This window comes from Acanthochromis polyacanthus, chromosome 12 (genome assembly GCF_021347895.1).
Source record: "Acanthochromis polyacanthus isolate Apoly-LR-REF ecotype Palm Island chromosome 12, KAUST_Apoly_ChrSc, whole genome shotgun sequence".
Lineage (NCBI taxonomy): Eukaryota > Metazoa > Chordata > Actinopteri > Pomacentridae > Acanthochromis > Acanthochromis polyacanthus.
This window is the reverse complement of record NC_067124.1, coordinates 12498512-12517504: the sequence shown is the minus strand read 5'-3', so window position 1 is coordinate 12517504 and position 18993 is coordinate 12498512. Positions and strand designations below refer to the sequence as shown.

The 18993-nt window shown below is 41.5% G+C and overlaps 1 protein-coding gene across 1 annotated transcript; it reads left to right on the top strand.

The window, feature by feature from the left end:
- The first annotated feature begins 837 nt into the window (after positions 1-837).
- Positions 838-17142, top strand: has2 (hyaluronan synthase 2). The gene is made up of 4 exons (XM_022189666.2): positions 838-1505; positions 12284-12910; positions 15385-15486; positions 15574-17142. Exons 2-4 carry the CDS (start codon positions 12284-12286, stop codon positions 16501-16503), a joined length of 1659 nt encoding a protein of 552 aa, XP_022045358.1. The 5' UTR covers positions 838-1505; the 3' UTR covers positions 16504-17142.
- Positions 17143-18993: the final 1851 nt, after the last annotated feature.

Genomic DNA, 18993 nt, shown 5'->3' with positions numbered 1-18993 from the left:
TGACGCAGCCTGTCTGTGCATTCTCACATAATCCAGGAGGCTCTTAAGGGAGACTTTCTTTCCTGCCCATAAAATAACTTTTATTTCTTCAGTTTATGTTGGAAAAAAATATGAAGATCCCTTTTGTTTCCCAACTCTTTTAGTTTTCTAGGTATCAGAGAAGAGTTCAGGATAACTCGTAGGAGTAACATGAGCTCAGATTTTGGTTGGATAATCCCTTTAGATTTGAGAGGCGCTACTGTACATTTCAGACCTCTGGCTCTGGGTTCTGCATTAAATAGCACTGCCTGCTGGTCACATTTATGAACTGCACTCAAGTGAATCAAAGAAATGACCGAAATGCCAAAACATTCAAACCCCAGTTTGCAAGTGCATGTGCACCTTTCTCATACAGATGACTTGTTGGATTCTTCCTCTGCTTCCAGCTGATTTCTTGGTATCTAAATTCTCTTCTAGAGCACAGACTTTCATCTCGGTGCAACAAACACTGTCTGGGTGTGAATGTCAGCACTGAGCTTTGAATTGTGTCACTTTTCACAGTATACATTGCTGTAATGAAAGGCAATGCTTGAAGGGCTTGAATGGGGGCATGTTCAGCCAACTGACCCCCTCTCTCTCTGTGTGTGTCATTACTTCTGGAGTTTGAATGAGTTTGGATGAGACTCTCTTCCTCCCTCTCTCTCGTGCCCCCACCCCCGCACCCCCCCACCCCCCGCGCCCCCCGCCTCCCCAACCCCTCTTCCTTGTCGCTCCTCCTTACACCCCCAAAACCTCCCCCTCTTATTAAAACAACACACCAATCTGTTGTAACCCGGTAAAAGGAGTTTGGGAGCCGCTGCAGCCATAAAGGAGGCTCCACACACACATCCGTCTGGAAGGAATTAGACAGCTGAAACAGCGGCGCAGAGACTTTTGGCCACTTCTGTGCGCTCTGAGTAACCTGGATGCTTAGGACGGGAACTCTAGAAATATTTACTTCCCCCCTCAAAAAGAGAAAAAATACAGAGGTATTGCTCACATTACAGAAGGAGCCCTTTTTTTGTTCTAATTATGACTGACGCTGCCAAAGTTTATGGCTTTTTGTAAGTTTTTTGGGGAAAAATGAATGAAACTGACAGAAGTTGATGGAGAAGAATATTTATCATTTTTTTATGGTCTACTTTTTATTTATAATTTTTTATATGAATGATGCCAAAGTTGATTGACAGGATGTTTGTACACCAAAGATGCATGTGCTGCACAGTTACAGAGAGACTTAGAACTTAGAACTGGTAACTTTCACGCATCCAGCAGAGTACACCTCAAGGAACGTGCACGGTTCTGATTTTTGTATTTTTTTTAAAAATTTTTTGTAATTGATGAAGATCGTTTTGAGCGGATTCATGAGAGTCACAACTTCTCAAACTTTGTCGCTACTTTCTGTCCCTGTGGATCGGCACCGCAGCCACCGGAGTTGACCGCATCCTTCATCCAAGGACGAGCCAGAGGACAGCAGCTGCTTCAAGGTAGGCGGCCGGTGATCACACCGACAGACAGTGATTAATGTTTCATTAGAAAGCAGTTATTGAGATGAAGTGGTTTGAGAAACGGCGCATTCAAATTCCAATTAAGAACATGGAAGTGCTCCAAAATCTCTTTCAACTTTTTAACTCAATACAATATTTGGGGTTTGCGTCATGACTTTAAATGATTAATTATCCACTATTTAAGTTCAACAAAGTATAAGTATAAGTTATAAGTTACTGGAGTGTCTTTTCATGCGCCGCAACAAGTCCTTAGAATAGAGAAGCACGTGTTGTGTGATGTAGCCGATTTAAATGTAATTACATTAAAACTACAAAACTGACACGAACATCTGCGCTCCTCCTTGTCAAGTTATGCCAGCTATGGAAATGTGCCAGACATGTGTCCAGATTGCTCTTGTGATGATATAAAACATCACAGTCTTCTCTTAAACGGTGATCATAGCCTTAGAATAAACTAAAGTGATGACGTCTTCAGTCATACGTCATTCTTTGAAATTTGTGAACCAATCAGAAGGATGGAATCGGACACCTACGAGTTGCCTTGTTGTAGTAGCGCGTAATTTGATGCCTAATGTGGAAGACAGACATTTGCGCACTGAATAATAAATAGCCTTCATGTTTAGTGAGTAATTTAGTATTTTCTGATAAGAGTGAGCTCCAGTCAGTCATGGAAGGTATTAATCCTGCTGAGAGCTCCTCCAGTTCTGCTAACTTTAGACCCAAACACCAAAAAGCCTTCAACAGGTGCCACACTGACACACAGCTCCTATAAGATGAGGACTTTTTGCACCACAGCTTCCCATCACATCCACAACACACATTATACACATACAGACACATGCAAATGAACATCTGCCAGTCTCTTTTTACATATTCACTTCCTCCAGCCACCTACTCTGACCTCTTAGTATGCAGATGCCGCTGCTGGCTCATTTACAGTTTAACCCACACAAAGAATGCCCATCTGTGAGTTGGACATCTGAACATTCCTGACATTTATCAATGATGTACAGTAAAGTTTCTATTTTACACAGGACATCTGCTTCCTACTGACCTGAGCTACCTTATCTTGATGCTTTTTAATGCAAGATGAGCACCTGATGGTATCCACCTGTAAGAAGCGATGAGCACCAGTGTCAATGATATTTCCGTGATGCTTAAGCACTGCTGATCTGACTTAAAGTGCACTCTTTAAAGAAACATCTTCAGTTTTGTGCCTCTAAAGGGACATTTAAAGCAGCTTGCACACAAATCAGTACCCCACCTCTTACTTAGTTGGCAATGTTAAATGTAAATATCAAATAATAGATGCACTTCACATCCTCTCTGCATAATCAGTCTGAAATACCCTTTTAACGGGAATATTAAAAACTAAAGGGGGAATTTAATGTGCATGTGCAGCTAGGTTGGTAATTGATAAAAGTTATAGTTGTCTACTATAGATGGTGCTGCCAAAAAAGATAAAAAGTTTTCTATTTCACAGTCTGACTCAGTCATATAGCGTACTGCAGACTCATCAGTGCTACAGGATGTTCCTCTACACAGCATACAGAGCAGTTTACTACCTAACAGAGGAAAGCATTCTATGGCTGGCCCCCATTAGAGCTCACAACAAGTCTCACGTGCCATTACTGCTCCCAGCAAGGGTCCTTCAGTGTATAGTGCCTTGGGGCTGGCAGGGTAGAACTACTGAAGTCAGGGGAGAGTGCATATGTGCAGCCCCTCCCAAACACCACCACCTACCTCATCTAGTCTGTGTTAATGCCACAGTTTTTTCCAGCTTCCCCTGGTATAGTAACAGTGAAGTGGCATTGCAGCCAGCCAGTAAAAGTGAAAATTTGGCTGTCAGTGAGAGTTTTGAGTTAGATTCCCACTACCTCATACTGAGTCACACAGAGTAGCACAGGGAGGGCTGATGCCAGTGCTAATGCATAGATCCAGGAGTTACAGTATACCATAAATTAGTCCAGGAGCTGCACAAAGTAAGCTGTGTTTGAGAAGCTGCAGATCAGATTTTGTTGGCTCTCCTGCAACCTTTCCATTTTTAATGTTGCTGATAATACTTCCTATGGTTTATCTTACAGAAATCCAAAGCAGTTTAAATCAATCCACTGGACTTTAAGAAAGTTCCTTGAAGACGTTTCACCTCTCATCCAAGAGGCTTCTTGAGTTCTGGTCACCAGCAGGTCTGTTGGGGCTTTTAAAACTGTATAAAAAACTGACTTTAAATAAGGACACCCTTCTTAAGGTGGAAACAATACAATGCTCAACAGCATTGGGGGTAGAACCTTTCTTTAAATACATGAAAAATGAATATATAGAACTTGAATAACATTAAGGCGGTATATACATGTTTTTTTCTGTTGAAATTCCTAACAGACCTTTCACACAGATTTTTATACATTATATTCCACCTTCTCTCAGTGAATTACAGAATAAAAGACTGAGAGTCTTTTATTCTGTAATAGAGGTTTACATCGACTTTTTCGGTAGTGTTCAAGTAAAGGAGGTTTTCTTCGTGTCCGGAACGTAGAGCAGTTGCGAAAAAAACTGGGACGAAGCAAGAAGTTCCGTTCAAACACTCTTGGATGAGAGGTGAAACGTCTTCAAGGAACTTTCTTAAAGTCCAGTGGATTGATTTAAACTACTTTGGATAACCATGACCTGGATGAATGAGAACCTACACAGACATCTTACAGAAAGCCTCAGGAGCTGCCTTTTCCTTCTGTCTTAATTCTTCCACCCAGTTACTCGTCCATCCATTAGGTGTGATTGTGAGTGTCTGTTGTCTCTTGGTCACAATTAGCAGTGATAACACAGAGTGCTATTAATAGAACTGTCTACCATGTAATGGGGAAGCCTTTTATTTTGGAGTGCTGCTGATTACCATTTGTTGCCAGATAGGGGAAGTGTCAGATCAACGGATGACGCAGAGAGACAAGCTGGATTGTAAAAGAAGAAACACATGTACACTTTGTGTGGCAGACATGTCATGTTCTTTTTATACCATGAAGAAGCAAAAATCACATTTGTCCTCACTATGTAAACACCGAATAGTGAAAAGAACCACACAGGAATGACTGTAGAAGGAGGCATTCCTGAATGAACCACATCTGCACTTTGGCTGTGTGGAGTCTGCCACAGTGGCACGAGTCCAGTACCTCAGCTGGCAGTGAACAGATCCAAGTCCACCACCAAGCTGCTAGTCTCTTCTCCTCCTTCTGTTGTTGTGTGCCATCCCTCCCTCTGTTGCTGCCTCCGTCCAGCCTGCTTTAGTTCTCCACCTCTTTCCACTTCTCTTCTTCCGACTGCAGGGATGAGTCAAAGGGAGGAGACGTGCCAAAATACCAGCAGCATAACTTGGCTTTGAAATCAAGAACGGATTTACCTCAGTGTTTTATTAAATCACGAACACAGCTACTTTTTCCACCTTCATGTTTAAATTGTAATTACGCAACTCCTGTTGTGGAAACCGAACGAGACGACGAACACACAATGAGGAAACTTGGAGGTGGAGAGTAATGCAAACCACTCTGCTAGAAAGTTGTGACCTTATCATACCTGATTCTAATAGCATGCAGAAGGTGAGGAAATAAAGAGACACAGGAGGATGGAGAATGGGAGCGTAAAAAGCAAACTCCCTTGTAATGTGATAACGTTACACCTTTACCAGTTGCAGCTCCGTCCACCTGATTTCAATCACGGAAGTGGTAGTGCAGTGGAGCGCGGTGGGTGGTGTTACCGTTTAGTTCTGGTTCTTATAATGACAACAACAGCACACTGCGACCACATGGGGGGGGTTATGGTGGGTGTGGAGGGGTGAGGGCTGGATGGAGGAGGAGAGGGAGGAGTGAGGAGGGTCAGTCACTGAAAATCCACTTGACCTTTCGCTGCATTTAGACAGTTTTATTCAAAGTGGACCAACACTTATTTGACTACAGCAGTAAAAGATGAGTTGCAATGACATATAACCCAGTGAGCACTGAGGATTTGATATTTAATTATTGCCTTCTATTACTGCATTAACAACATCGTCTTCGAGATTTATCCACAAAGATTATATTTTTATGCCACAATCATCAGGATTTTGAACAAATTTCTATCCTGAATGAAGCAGATTTTAGATTAGAAAGCAACTTGGGAGCATCCGAGGAAAAGGAAACCAGTCCTGAGTGTTTTGAGCATGTGAACCTTAAGGCTAGATTCACATCAATATATTTTTGTTTTAAAACAGCAGCAGGCCTGTTGAAAACCAAAAAAAATCTCCATTCAGTGTTTTTGCACCTTTTCAGAAATAATCTCTGTGCACACTAACGCATGACCAGTTCTGCACGCTGGATACGCAGGTGCTGGTGTAAACAGAAAGCAGAGAGTTGGTCACTTTGTTTTAGAAAATAGTACAACAGTGAAAAGCCAAAGCAAACATGAGTGTCTGCATTTCCATTTCCAAGAATCTGACCATCCAAACTAATAGGCAAGCTAGGAGTTTTCAAACTAAAATGAAATCAGCAACGTCTCCAAATGTCTCTCTTTCAATGTCAAAGCAGTGTGGATTTTAGGCCTAAACATGGCAGAACTTACGTGTTTTAAAAAGAAACTGTATTGCTGTGACTGCAGCCTTAGACGGCAGCCAACTCTCTCGTGTTTCCCAGCTGCTCCCTCCCTCTGTCTCCTCTTCTGCTTAGGAATATGTGAGCCTTTCCTCCATCCTGCAACAACTGTCACGAGGGCCATCTCCACATTTAATGCTTTTTAAACACACACTTCCCATTTCAAGTGTAGATGCACACTGATGACTTAGTGCACACATAAGATCACTTACTCGCTTGTTTATGTTCCAGACTACGTCTCTCAGGTGGCAGAACATCATGTGTTGGAGATTTCAGCGGTGTGTATGACCTCAGCGGGTCTGGTTTTGTCATTCTACCTTAATGATAATGGAAAACCTGTCTAATATTTTGTTTCACTCGATCAAAAGGCTTCAGAAAACCATAAATATCATTAATTTTTCCATTGGCCAGTATCTATTACGGATTGGTTGAGATCATTGCACTGTCACAAATAATTTCATTTAAATAATTAAATTACAGCCAGTCTTTTACTCTATTCATGCCCAAAATATACCAGCCACAAGTGTGAGCTGGACTACAGCATTAAAGTTTGATTTGTGAATAGCTCTCATCTGGCCAGAGCCGTTGATTTGTGAGTGTTACACCTCCAGCCAGTGACTAACATAAAGATGCTTTATGTTATCTCAGCTCCACACAGACCCACAAGCTGTCTTTCTTGGCTCCACATCAGATTTATGCAGTATTCACACTCACACAAACTCCCAAATACTTATGGGGCTCTCTCTACAAAGACACGCGCACACAGAGTCTGGCGAGTCTTGTTGTATTTTACGTTCCATCACGGGCCTTGAACTGGAACCCTGCTAAAGAATATTCCACTATTCTCATGTGAGTTTAGTCAAACCATATCTTCCTCTCACACACATATATGTCTTCCTGTGCACACATGGCATACAACAGCCAAAACGCTTGCTGTGGATATTTTGCTTAGCTCACTGATTTGCACATAGACACACACACACACACACACACACACACACACACACACACACACACACACACACACACACACACACACACACACACACACACACACACACACACACACACACTCACACACATGGCAAGCGTTCAGGAACTGCAAGACTTAATGGCATTAACATTTACACAGACAAGCTACATTTATATCTGACAGCTATCCACCATTATGCAATGTTCATGAGGTTTATTACAGCATGTGGCGATTCTCCTGACAATACTAAATCACTCACGACTTACCACAATCTGAAACTATTGATTGATGCTGAACTTTGGTCAAACAGAATTATGCATGGATCTTAATGATTTAATAGGCGATAGATGCTTTGTTATCCCTACAGATAGTAATCTGTTTTAACTTGATAGAGGGTGTACATTTTTTCAGATAATTGCATTGTACTAGAAAAGCACATTCAGCACAATATTAAAAGTAAATATGTCCAGCTGGAATGCAACTAATTTCAAACAGCAATCCATTTTCTGGGATGGTAATGTTTATTCCAAAGGCTATAAGGATAGTGACACAATAAGTTCAATTTAAGATATTTTGCCCCAAGAATACCTGTGCAATACCTGTCTTTGTGACTGTGGGTATCAACTAGCATTGAAAAATTTGGCATGCAATTTTGTATGAATTGGGCTGCACAGTGGATAGTGGTTTGCACTTCTGACTTGAAGCTAGAAGATCCCTGGTTCATGTCCCAGTCTTCGTAGGATCTTTTCCCCTGTGCATGTGTGGGTTTTCTCCGGGTACTCTGGCTTCCACAGTCCAAGAACATGCTGAGGTTAATTAGTAACTCTAAATTGTATGTGAGCGTGATTGTTTGTCTCCATGTGTAGTCCTGTGATGGACTGGTGACCTGTCCAGGGTGTCCCCTGCCTTTGCTCTAAGTCAGCTGGGATAGACTCCAGCTGCCCGCTGCCCTAATTATTAAACGGTGTAGATAATGGATGGATTTTGTATGAACCCCAGTTCAGCGTTGATCTTTGGTCACCAGCCTATCAAAGTATTCACTTATCCAGTGAAAAATCTTGACATCTGCTAGATAAACTGATGCAAATTTGGTATATGCATTCATGGTCCCCAGTGGAAGAGGTCTTCTGACTTTGGTGATCCCTGAGTGAAATGTCAGGACAACAAAAGGGTAATTTGCTGTGAAATTTTGTGTCCACATGCTCCTGTTAAAATGAACTGCAATAGAGTAACTGCCAGTGTTTTCATCTGGCACCATTTCAGAAAATCAGTTTGTCCAAGGCTTTGATTTATGACTAAATGCCTGCAAAGCTCTCAACAGCCTCATCTCTAGTTTGTGTTTAGCGCTAATTAGCAAATATTAGCATGTTTACATGCTACTTCATACAGGAACAGAGCAAAGAACAATGACAATTTGTAGTTTCTTTTACACATATTTTCCCTGGTGACCAATGTAAGGAGTTTTTCACTTACAGCCAAATCACCAGATAGGAGACTAAGTGAGGCAATTTATTCATTCATTCATTCATTCATTCGATAAATCATCATCTATTGCGCATCTATGCAAGACTTAATGTAATCTTTTATCAGAGACACAGCCAGTGGGAGTTTCTCTCAAGAGACTGTTAATAGTGTCAGTGCAAGATACTGAAGCATCCAAACTGAGGTCACCAAGGGGTTGGGCACACACACACTCACTCACACACACCAAACGATAGTGATGGGGTTCTATCACTTACATGTGCCAAGATATGAAAACAAACAGAAAAATTAGGGTGACATCATCAACATGTGCTAATGACACCTTTAACTCACGCAGAAACATGTCGTGTGCCGACACGAAAAGATACATGCTATTCCCCAGTGACATCATCGACTTCATCCATACACCGACGACACCTCTGCCGTCACGGACTCCACTCTGATTATGAGCTTTGCCTCAAGCCAAGCTCTGGAAGAGCGTTATGACTGACTATTAGCCTGTAGTTAATTTTTCTGCAGCTTGAACTAATTGTTAGTGGCCTTTGCACTGGTTCACACACCCAGAAGACAGTATGAGATGCCTCGAAGTACAGAGCATCGTGACAAGCAACAATAACTGAACTGGTTTGCACTGAATCATTGTACTCTATTGGGCAATGTTTCGCTGTTCTGCAATGAGCAGACTGCAGAGGTTTCATGCCCGTGGAACATGAATTGAATTAAATTTCACAGTTTGGCTTTGTTCTTTTACCACTTCTCCATCAGAGTTCACATTCAAGTTAGATCATAAACAAGCAGTCAAAAGCAACAAACAACGTGTCAAATTTGCATGTCATCAGTGACCCTGAAATTCTTCAGGTTTTCCTCCCACAGTCCAGTTGGTGAAATGAAAGCTGTAAATTCTCAGTCAATGTGAATGAGTCAGCCAGTGTCAGACCTGATATATTTGTAAGCTGTCACAGAGCTACACTAGCTGCACACTGTGTATGCTGATGGCACATTTGTTTTCCAGTCATGTTTTCTGCTGTTTGAGTTCACTCAAAGGTGATGCATCGAGACAGGGTGAACAAGTTTATGCTGCTCTAGCTTGTATAGTTGTAAAAAAATATATGCACGCATGCTCACTCTCACACACGTGCACAAGCTGAAGGAGGTCAGCTTAACACAATTTAAAAAGTGTACTTTCACAGACACACACGCTCTCTCGCTCCCTCGTTCTCTCTCTGAATTGGTGTAATAAGCTTTTATACGTGCATTGTGTGTGTATGTGCTCGTGTGTCGGGGGTCTTGTAAATGAGCGGCTGACGTTAAGAGCTTCGTCACGTGCCAGAGGAGGCCTGTTATACTGGTTGTGGCCTTCTCATCCAATGATCAAATGAACAAGACATTATGTCTGAGCCAAAGGCGTGTACATGCGTGTGTTAGTCTTCTCTCTCTCTCTCTCTCCTTCTACTTTCCTCTCAGTGTCTTTGTTTTTATCTTATCTTTTTAGAGATCTGTCTGTTTTTATTCTCACTGATTTTACTGTTCTTTTCCTTCTTTCTCTGTGGCTGAACCTCCTCCTGCCCCTTTCCCCCTTCTGTCTTTACTACTCTGTCTCTCATTCTCTCTGTGTATAACTTTTCCACTCCCTCCATCTGTCTTGCGTGTTTAGGTGTGGTGTGAAGAACCCTTGCCAAATCACAAACACCACTCAGCTTTGTGTACACGTCTTTTGATGATTTTATTCCTTGCACTGATTTGCATATCTTGCTTGTCTTGACTCGATGTACATGATGACGATGTCATAAAATGCATTTTTTGTGTGAGGTTCACCAAATGTACAACCAATTCCATCCATGCAACTGCATCAAAATACAGATAAAAATGTTAATTACTGTCCCACAAGGGGGTGCTCTACTAAACCGGTGACCCAAAAAAACTTTGATCCTCATAATGTCAAAAAGATCACACGCTCTTCCATCTTTATTCTATCCTATGTCAAAAAGGAATATTCTTCATAATGCTTGAAGCAATATGTTTCCATATACATCCTTTCTTTAATGACCATGTTTGTCTTTGTATCTATTTATCAATCCATCCATTCTCTATACACCGCTTTATCCTTGCTAGGGTCGCAGGGGGTGCTGCAGCCTATCCCAGCTGACTCGGGCGAAGGCAGGGGACACCCTGGACAGGTCGCCAGTCTGTCGCAGGGCTACATATACAGACAAACAATCACTCTCACATTCACACCTACGGGCAATTTAGAGTAATCAATTAACCTCAGCATATTTTTGGACTGTGGCATGCACAGGGAGAATATGCAAACTCCATGCAGAAAGATCCCAGGCACACCCCGGGATTTGAACCGGGGATTTTCTTGCTGCAAGGCAAAAGTGCTAACCACTACTCCACTGTGCAGCCCTTTGTATCTATTTAATTGTGGAAATTATTTTCAAGTGACTCACAGAGGGGTTGAAGCACACGTGCAGCATTAAGAAATCTGAAAAGCTCTTGTCTTCTTCTTCCCACGGAGATACAAACAGATGACATCACAGGGTGGTCCTCTCTGTGTTGAGCCGAGCCGAGCCACGCTGAGTGGGTCTCCGTTGGTCTGCCAAACAGATGGCGGTAGCAACATAATGAGGGCTGGAAACAAACTTCAGGAGTCAGAGCAGAAGATTTTGTGCAGCAGGGCCTAGGAAGGTTCATTAAAGACTGTTTTACAGACACAAAAGGAGGGAATGTTCGTCATTGGTCCTCTCATACGGACAACTGAGCTAAGCTTTTATGGTCTAGATCAGATTTCCTTACATGGGCTGTTTAGCTTAAAATGTTGTGACATTTTTCTGTGCAATATGGCAGAAAACACACTAATTTTCAGTATTAAAACACCTAAACAGTACTCTGAGTTTGGGTTTTTGGTAGGGCCATCCAAATTGATGGATAATTAGGTCAAGAAGTCTTGTAGTGTGCGCCCACCCACAGTAAAAGAGAGTTGGAACAATCGGCTACTCACAACTGTCTGACATTTAGACGGGGATTCTGGGGAGGGGTAGATGAAGAGAGAGAGGGGGAAGGAAGGAGTAAAAAAAGGAAAAACTTTACTGCTTTCTCCACCTGAGTTTTCTGTAGTGTGCCATAGAGAAGTATGCTGAAAACACAGTGACTAAGCATTTTCCATACCATACAGCGTCCTCCATAATTATTGACCCCCCTGGTTAAGATGTGCTGAATGCCTTAAAATAAATTAAATTTTTAATTGCAGAAGCATACTCTCACACTGAAAATTTTAGAAAAATGTATTATAGGAGAAGATTAAGTGCTCTTTTGTTGGCAAAAGGGGGTTGTACAAAGTATTAACACCAGGGGTGCTAATAATTGTGGCACACATGATTTGATGTAAAAGAATTATTTTTTAATGTGTGATTTTTCCCCCCCGCTGAATAAATGCACTTGAATTAAAGGTTGGATTTTCCTGTTTTTTTCATTGTGGTCCTATATTATTTAGATAAAAAAATGAATTTATTAGAAGCTAAAGAACACATCTTAACCAGGGGTGCCAAAAACTATGTAGGGCGCTGTATATCTTATGAGATTTTCATGTATTCTTATGCAGGTAATGAATGTTTACCTGCACAGTCTCTTCATCAAATCATAGCGTTTTCACACCACAATCACTGAATTCAGTCCTTTTCCTTTGTCCACAGATGAAATGTCAAAGAGTCCTCACCTACCTGAGGATATTTGGGACCACCATGTTCGGCGTGTCCCTCCTCGTGGGCATCTCCACTGCCTATATCATGGGCTATCAGTTCTTCACCACAGCCCGCAATCATCTATCCTTTGGCCTGTACGGCGCCATATTGGTCGTCCACCTCATCATCCAGAGCCTCTTTGCACTCTTAGAACACCGGAACATGCGGCGTTCCCTAGAGACGCCAATTAAACTGAACAAATCCTTGGCGCTGTGCATTGCAGCATATCAAGAGGACCCAAACTACCTGAGAAAATGCCTGGTGTCGGTGAAGAGGCTGACGTACCCGGGGATCAAAGTGATCATGGTGATCGACGGAAACTCAGACGACGACTTGTACATGATGGAGATTTTTAAAGAGATCATGGGATGGGACAAGTCAGCCACGTACGTGTGGCGGAGTAATTATCACAGCAGAGGCCCCGAGGAGACGGACGAGAGCTTCGCCGAGAGTGTTCAGCAAGTGTCCAGGACTGTGCTGAACAGCAAGTGTGTGTGCATCATGCAGAAGTGGGGAGGGAAGAGAGAGGTCATGTATACGGCCTTCAAAGCCCTAGGGAGGAGCGTGGACTATGTACAGGTAAGGCTGAGAAATCAGACATCAGCTCATGCAGGTAACAGGAAATACTATTATTAGTGTTTTAGATGAGAAAAAAGCTGAGAAGATGTAAACTGTGCAGATTAAACCTCATTATGCTGGATAACAGGTAAAATACAGAGGTGACACAAGGATAGCTGACATGTGAAGGAGGACATCGTGAGGAATGGTGCAAGCTAGACTGAGTAGGCAGACATAAGTTGGCGATAGAGAGGGAGCAGAAAGAGAGATGGCTGGATAGGGGAACAGGGGGGCTGTGCCAAGCAAAATACGGGGTCCACAAAGAGTCTTTTGTGTTGCTTTCAGGCGGACGGTGGCTGTGTGCATCATGTCATTAAGTGTAGCGTGAAGAAGGGCAGCAGTAGCTGAGTGTAATAACAGATCTGTTGCACTGGGCTGAGTGTTACATCATCTACATGAGAGGTATTCAGCACAAAACTGTGTCAAAGAAAGGTTAAATTTGGTATGTTTTTTTTTTTCAGGCAGCTATAAATAAAAGTTTCACTTGAATAATAAAAACTCAACTTTCTGTCGGAGTGAAAGTTGTACAGATATAAATTGCTGGGAAAGCCACTTCCCCGTTGTGTTTTCTTGGATAATATTGTCCACATTGTGCGGTGGTATGACTTAAAATATAAACAGCAACTAAATATATTAACTGCTTGGCACAGCAGATAATGTTTTTAGCTGCTTGGAACAGAAGCCGCGGTGTCCACATGGGCCAAAGTACCAGAATCTTGTTTCTATCCTGCAGGCAGTGATTATTAAAAGATATGGGCTGTTGTGGAGATATATAGCGTGGTCATATTCAGGGGCACAGAAGTGATTAGTCATAAAATGCAACCTTGCTTCATTTAGCTCACTCAGGGATTTTGCTGCTACAGTCTCTCTTAGTCTGGTATGGCAAGGAGCTCATAGTGGTTAAAGTTAGTAAATAACACAAACTTTATGTAGATATCACAGTGTAATATTAATTTTATGAATTACAAATTATGATCTACTTGTGTCCGTGTTTCACAATATGTTAGCATATTGCAGTATCACAGAACTGCCACTTGTCGTCACAGTGACCCCTGTTCACCTAATCTAAATCAGTCTGTTGGTAAATTGAGTTTCTGTAAAGAACAAAAATAATTTAAAGCATGGGATGCTCACATATTTTCTCCAAATCTACTTGTTAATGCTAAATATGCCATAAAATGCACTTTCTAATCACGTTTTACTTTCTATGAATTGGTGAGCGTGTTAACGCTGGTGTAAGCAGTATTTGTTGACATCACAGGGTACAGGTTTCACACTAATGTTCCAGTGTATTGTAATTCAAGTGGCCTAAGGGGAAACTAGACTTCTGCACCTTCTCCTGGCTCTGTTGTCAGGCTTTAGAAAATGTAGCCCGTGATGGGAGATTTTAGCCAATCAAAGGGTGTTTCACCTGGCGCTGGAGCCGTAGTTTAAGAGCAAAAAAGGAGATGGTGAGGGCAAGGTGGAGTGGGTTTAATGGAGGCCTTTCACTTGGGATACTGGGGTTTGAATCAACCACCAATGGAAGTTGACTTTTAGGTTGACTACCTTTTCATGTGCTCATGTGGTGGGTGGGTTTGGAAGAGAGACGGATGGGTTTCTGGTGGGTGTTTTTGTTTCTTGGGTTTTCCAGATGTCATCAGAAATTATTGTCTATATTCTATAACTCTATAATTGTATTCTTAGTTGGTTCGCAGGTCCTCTCTCACACAGTTCATTGGCCAAAACACTAAGTGCCATTAACAAATCTCATCATGTCAGGTTTCTTCCTTAGTATTCAGGTGTTAGCAAAGAAGTCTCATTAGTACCATAAAGGAGTAACTGCATTTTTGAGACTAAAAACCTTTTTCTGTTATGTTGCCAAACACCTGCGTCTGAACTCAGCCTGCCAGAAACCACTTGTTTAACAGACATTTCAAAAGAACTTCCAGTTGCTCTGCCAGCAGACATGCCAGTACTGATCAGTATTTAGGAATAGGAGGGACAACGCTGCATGCCTTTTCACTATCATCAGCCCGGCCTGTAACAGATGTGTTTTGTTAATGGGGATTGGGCTCTAGGTTTGTTTTCAGCACCTGATAGTGTTAGTCAGGAAAATCACCATTTATAGAAGAAAATGGGCGAGAAAATAAAGGGCATCAAAAAGATAGTGGGTGGCGATTAAAGCTGAAAGCAGTTACTCTGATCTTTGTTGGAGTTGATTATACACTGGCTATAGTGTTTTATTTAGATTGTTAGTGTGTTTTCTTGGACATGTGATTTTTTTTCCACTTGTTCCCCACATTTATCAGCACTAGGAATCCTTTCAACTCACATGGATATGTGTTTGAATCTCAATAATTGGCTCTGCTTTCTGTCTACACACCCACTTAGAGATGACTTTAAAAAAAAAAAAATACATTGAATCTAGTGTTCATTATGTGGATTTTATTCAGGTGTGTGACTCTGACACCATGCTGGACCCGGCATCATCAGTGGAGATGGTGAAGGTTTTAGAGGAAGACCCGATGGTGGGCGGCGTTGGAGGAGACGTACAGGTAGAGTTTCAAAACGGAGATCATAACACTTTAGATCAACCATGCAAACTGTATATGCTCATGCTTTGCTTACCGACCTCTTCCTAGATCTTAAACAAATACGAGTCCTGGATCTCCTTCCTGAGCAGTGTCCGGTATTGGATGGCCTTCAACATTGAGCGGGCCTGCCAGTCCTACTTCGGCTGCGTTCAGTGCATCAGTGGGCCTTTAGGAATGTACCGAAACTCCCTCCTGCACGAGTTTGTTGAGGACTGGTACAATCAGACTTTCATGGGATCTCACTGCAGTTTTGGGGACGACCGTCATCTCACAAACAGAGTCCTCAGCCTCGGGTACGCAACCAAATACACTGCACGATCAAAGTGCCTCACCGAGACACCAATTACATATTTGCGGTGGCTCAACCAACAGACTCGATGGAGTAAGTCATATTTCAGAGAATGGCTCTACAACTCCATGTGGTTCCACAAGCATCATCTATGGATGACTTACGAGGCTGTGATCACTGGCTTCTTCCCGTTTTTCCTCATCGCCACTGCGATCCAACTCTTCTACCAAGGAAGGCTCTGGAATATTCTGTTGTTTCTGCTCATTGTGCAAGCAGTGGCGCTGATAAAGTCGTCATTCGCCAGCTGCCTTAGAGGTAACATTGTCATGGTGTTCATGTCGTTCTATTCTGTACTGTACATGTCGAGCCTGTTGCCAGCCAAAATGTTTGCAATAGCGACAATCAACAAGTCTGGATGGGGGACGTCTGGGAGGAAAACAATAGTGGTGAACTTCATCGGACTGATTCCGATATCGGTCTGGTTCACCATCCTCTTCATCGGGATTCTATACACGATTGTACTTCAGACTAGAAAACCCTTCCCTGAATCAGAGAAGATTGTTCTGATCATAGGAGCAGTCGTCTATGCCAGTTACTGGGTCATACTGTTGACGTTGTACACAGTGCTCATAAACAAATGTGGGAAGAGGAAGAAGGAAACACACTATGATATGGTGCTGGATGTATGACTTACAGACTACAGTCATCCTTTACCACTGAACTCTCTTGGATTGTTTTCACTCACACCCTGTTGTTGTGAAGCAGGCGTTTTACACATGCTGAGCAGCTCTGGAGGCAAAATTGGTTGAGTTCAATCAAAATGGGCAAAGAACCAGAGTTTTTTTTTTTTTCAAACTTGAATGGTATACAACATGTAAATGGCATAATCTAACCATAATCTATCTAGTCGAAGATCAACGAATGTGGCTAATGGGCTAACTTGGATAACTCAGAATGGCAAGATAGCATATATTACAGTTGGCAGCAAGAGTGCTAGGCTTCTTCATATTAGCTACCTCTTACCCTTGTCATTTTCACTGGGCTTCAGTCTAACATTAGCAACTTAGCCAGAGAAATTGTGGATTTTTAGCTTCCCCCATTGGGGTTTAACTTGACCAGTAAGAATATTTTACCTCCAGAGCATCCAAGAAATATACCTACACCCCAACTAAAAAGCAATCTATGTGTTGTCCCCACTGATGCAAAGCCACATGACTGTCAAATGACTGCATGGCATTGACAGTTACATTAGTAGTAGTGATTTTACCACCACTGATGAAGATACACAAAAACATACTGTTTCAGTGCTATGTTTGTTAGTCCTGGGGGCAATGCATGGATGTACCTTTTCAGTGTTTTAATCTGTTTGGGGAAGAGCTATTTAATCAATCTGCAAAGCATGAAAGGTTGCAGACAGGGCTTTAACATGGAGAGCTGCTCATTTTCTTTTGGAGCACTCATGTCATATGGGAAAGATATAAACTACCTTGTACTCCTCAGAAGTTGAGCTCGTAGGCAGTAGCTAAATCCCACATCTGGAATCGGCAAGAGAATCAGATAACCTTGTTTCAGATGCCAAGAACAAGAAAGCACTTGTCATGTACCCTGTGGAATATTTTAACATGGTAAATTCATAATTACTACTCCTAATTTCCTCAGTCGTACAGTAGTAGTAGTGCAGTACATAACGATTTGCTGTTAAATCGTTGTGTCACAAAGTAATGGTCTAAAACGGCTACAGGTGCAGTATGTTTGTTGTTATTCCCATATGACATGACTGCAGTTTTTTTTCTCAACGTTTACAAAGTGAAGAATCTCAAACTGATCACTGATTGGTAGATATAATCTCCACCTGATCAGGCGAACATGTTACCACAAGAGAGAGACGGTGTATCATTGCTGCTGTGACTGTTTTTTTTTGGGTTTTTTTTTACAGAAAATAATGACTTTTGTTATTATTCTTTTTATAAAATATGAATTATGAGTATATGTTGCAAAAAAATGGTTTTAACACAGTTATTATTAATGTATTTCTTTCTACCAAGTTGAATGATAACCACCAAGCAGACAAGGTGGACGTGTTCCAATCCAAAGACTTTGTGATTTTTTTACCTTCCACATGCCCTTGCTCTCTTCCATTCTTCACATACTGTATTGAGGATAATGTGGCTACATCTCAATGCTTCCTTGCACTGTGCTGAACATTGCAAGGGAAATAATAAATGTGATCAGACAATGTTAGTGTACCTACAGTGGGAAAAGTACTACCTGATAATAGGAATGTGAATAAGGGCACTTGATGGAAGGGAGCAGCATTTTGAATGGAATGAAACAAGTCCAATGTTTGCTTTAGACCAGGAGCAGACATAAGTTTAATTCTTACGCACTTTTATGTCTCTCCCGTTGTCCAGCATGATGCTTGACGTAATCAAGATGAAATACCTCAGTGGTTCTCTATGCATTGCATTAAGGCATCAGGATGCCGTCCAAAGACTGATGCATTCTGACGGTCTCAAGTAATTTATGATCTGTTTGTGATATGAAATATGAAAGTGTCCTTTTTTATATACGCAGTTCTGTATTAAGTCAAAGCTGGATTTCTCTGCCTTGTCTGCCCTTTGCTGTAGCCGTTTACTTATTTTTACTTTGTATTTTAATGCAGTTTTAAATATAGACATTTTTATTCTATTTTTGCTTAGCTACCAAAGATTCTTTATTTTCATTCATGTTTTTGTAAGAAAAATGGAAAGAAAAATGTATTTGTTGTGCTTTCAACTGTTCTGACAATGACTTGTCTATCTGACCAAACAATGTGAAATTATGAGCTGGGGGTTTTGTCTGCAATAACAACAATAAAAATGCAATTCGTAGGGATAAGTTATTGATTTCAAGAAAAAGTGATGAACCTGTGTTTTTTTGTACTTAGATAGAAAACCAGCATATTTATTTAAGACCATTCTGTGGTTTATAGGACTCTGTACTTAGTAAGAAGCTCTCTGGTATACATGTAAACCCCTAAAGGTTCCATATGTCTACACTGCAAAAGCAATAAATACATTCAGAAATGATTGTCAATATAAACCACACGTGAACATGATTTGTAGATTCTGTTTTTGCAGCATTGAAACTTATATGGAGTTGTGACTTCTATGTTCAGACCTTAGTACAACAGACAACAA

Coding starts and splice junctions, on each gene's coding strand:
- has2 (XM_022189666.2), top strand. CDS start 12,284: ATGAAATGTCAAAGAGTCCTCACCTACCTGAGGATATTTGGGACCACC. Junction 12,911..15,384: donor GGAGCGTGGACTATGTACAG/GTAAGGCTGAGA, acceptor GATTTTATTCAG/GTGTGTGACTCTGACACCAT. Junction 15,487..15,573: donor GCGTTGGAGGAGACGTACAG/GTAGAGTTTCAA, acceptor ACCTCTTCCTAG/ATCTTAAACAAATACGAGTC.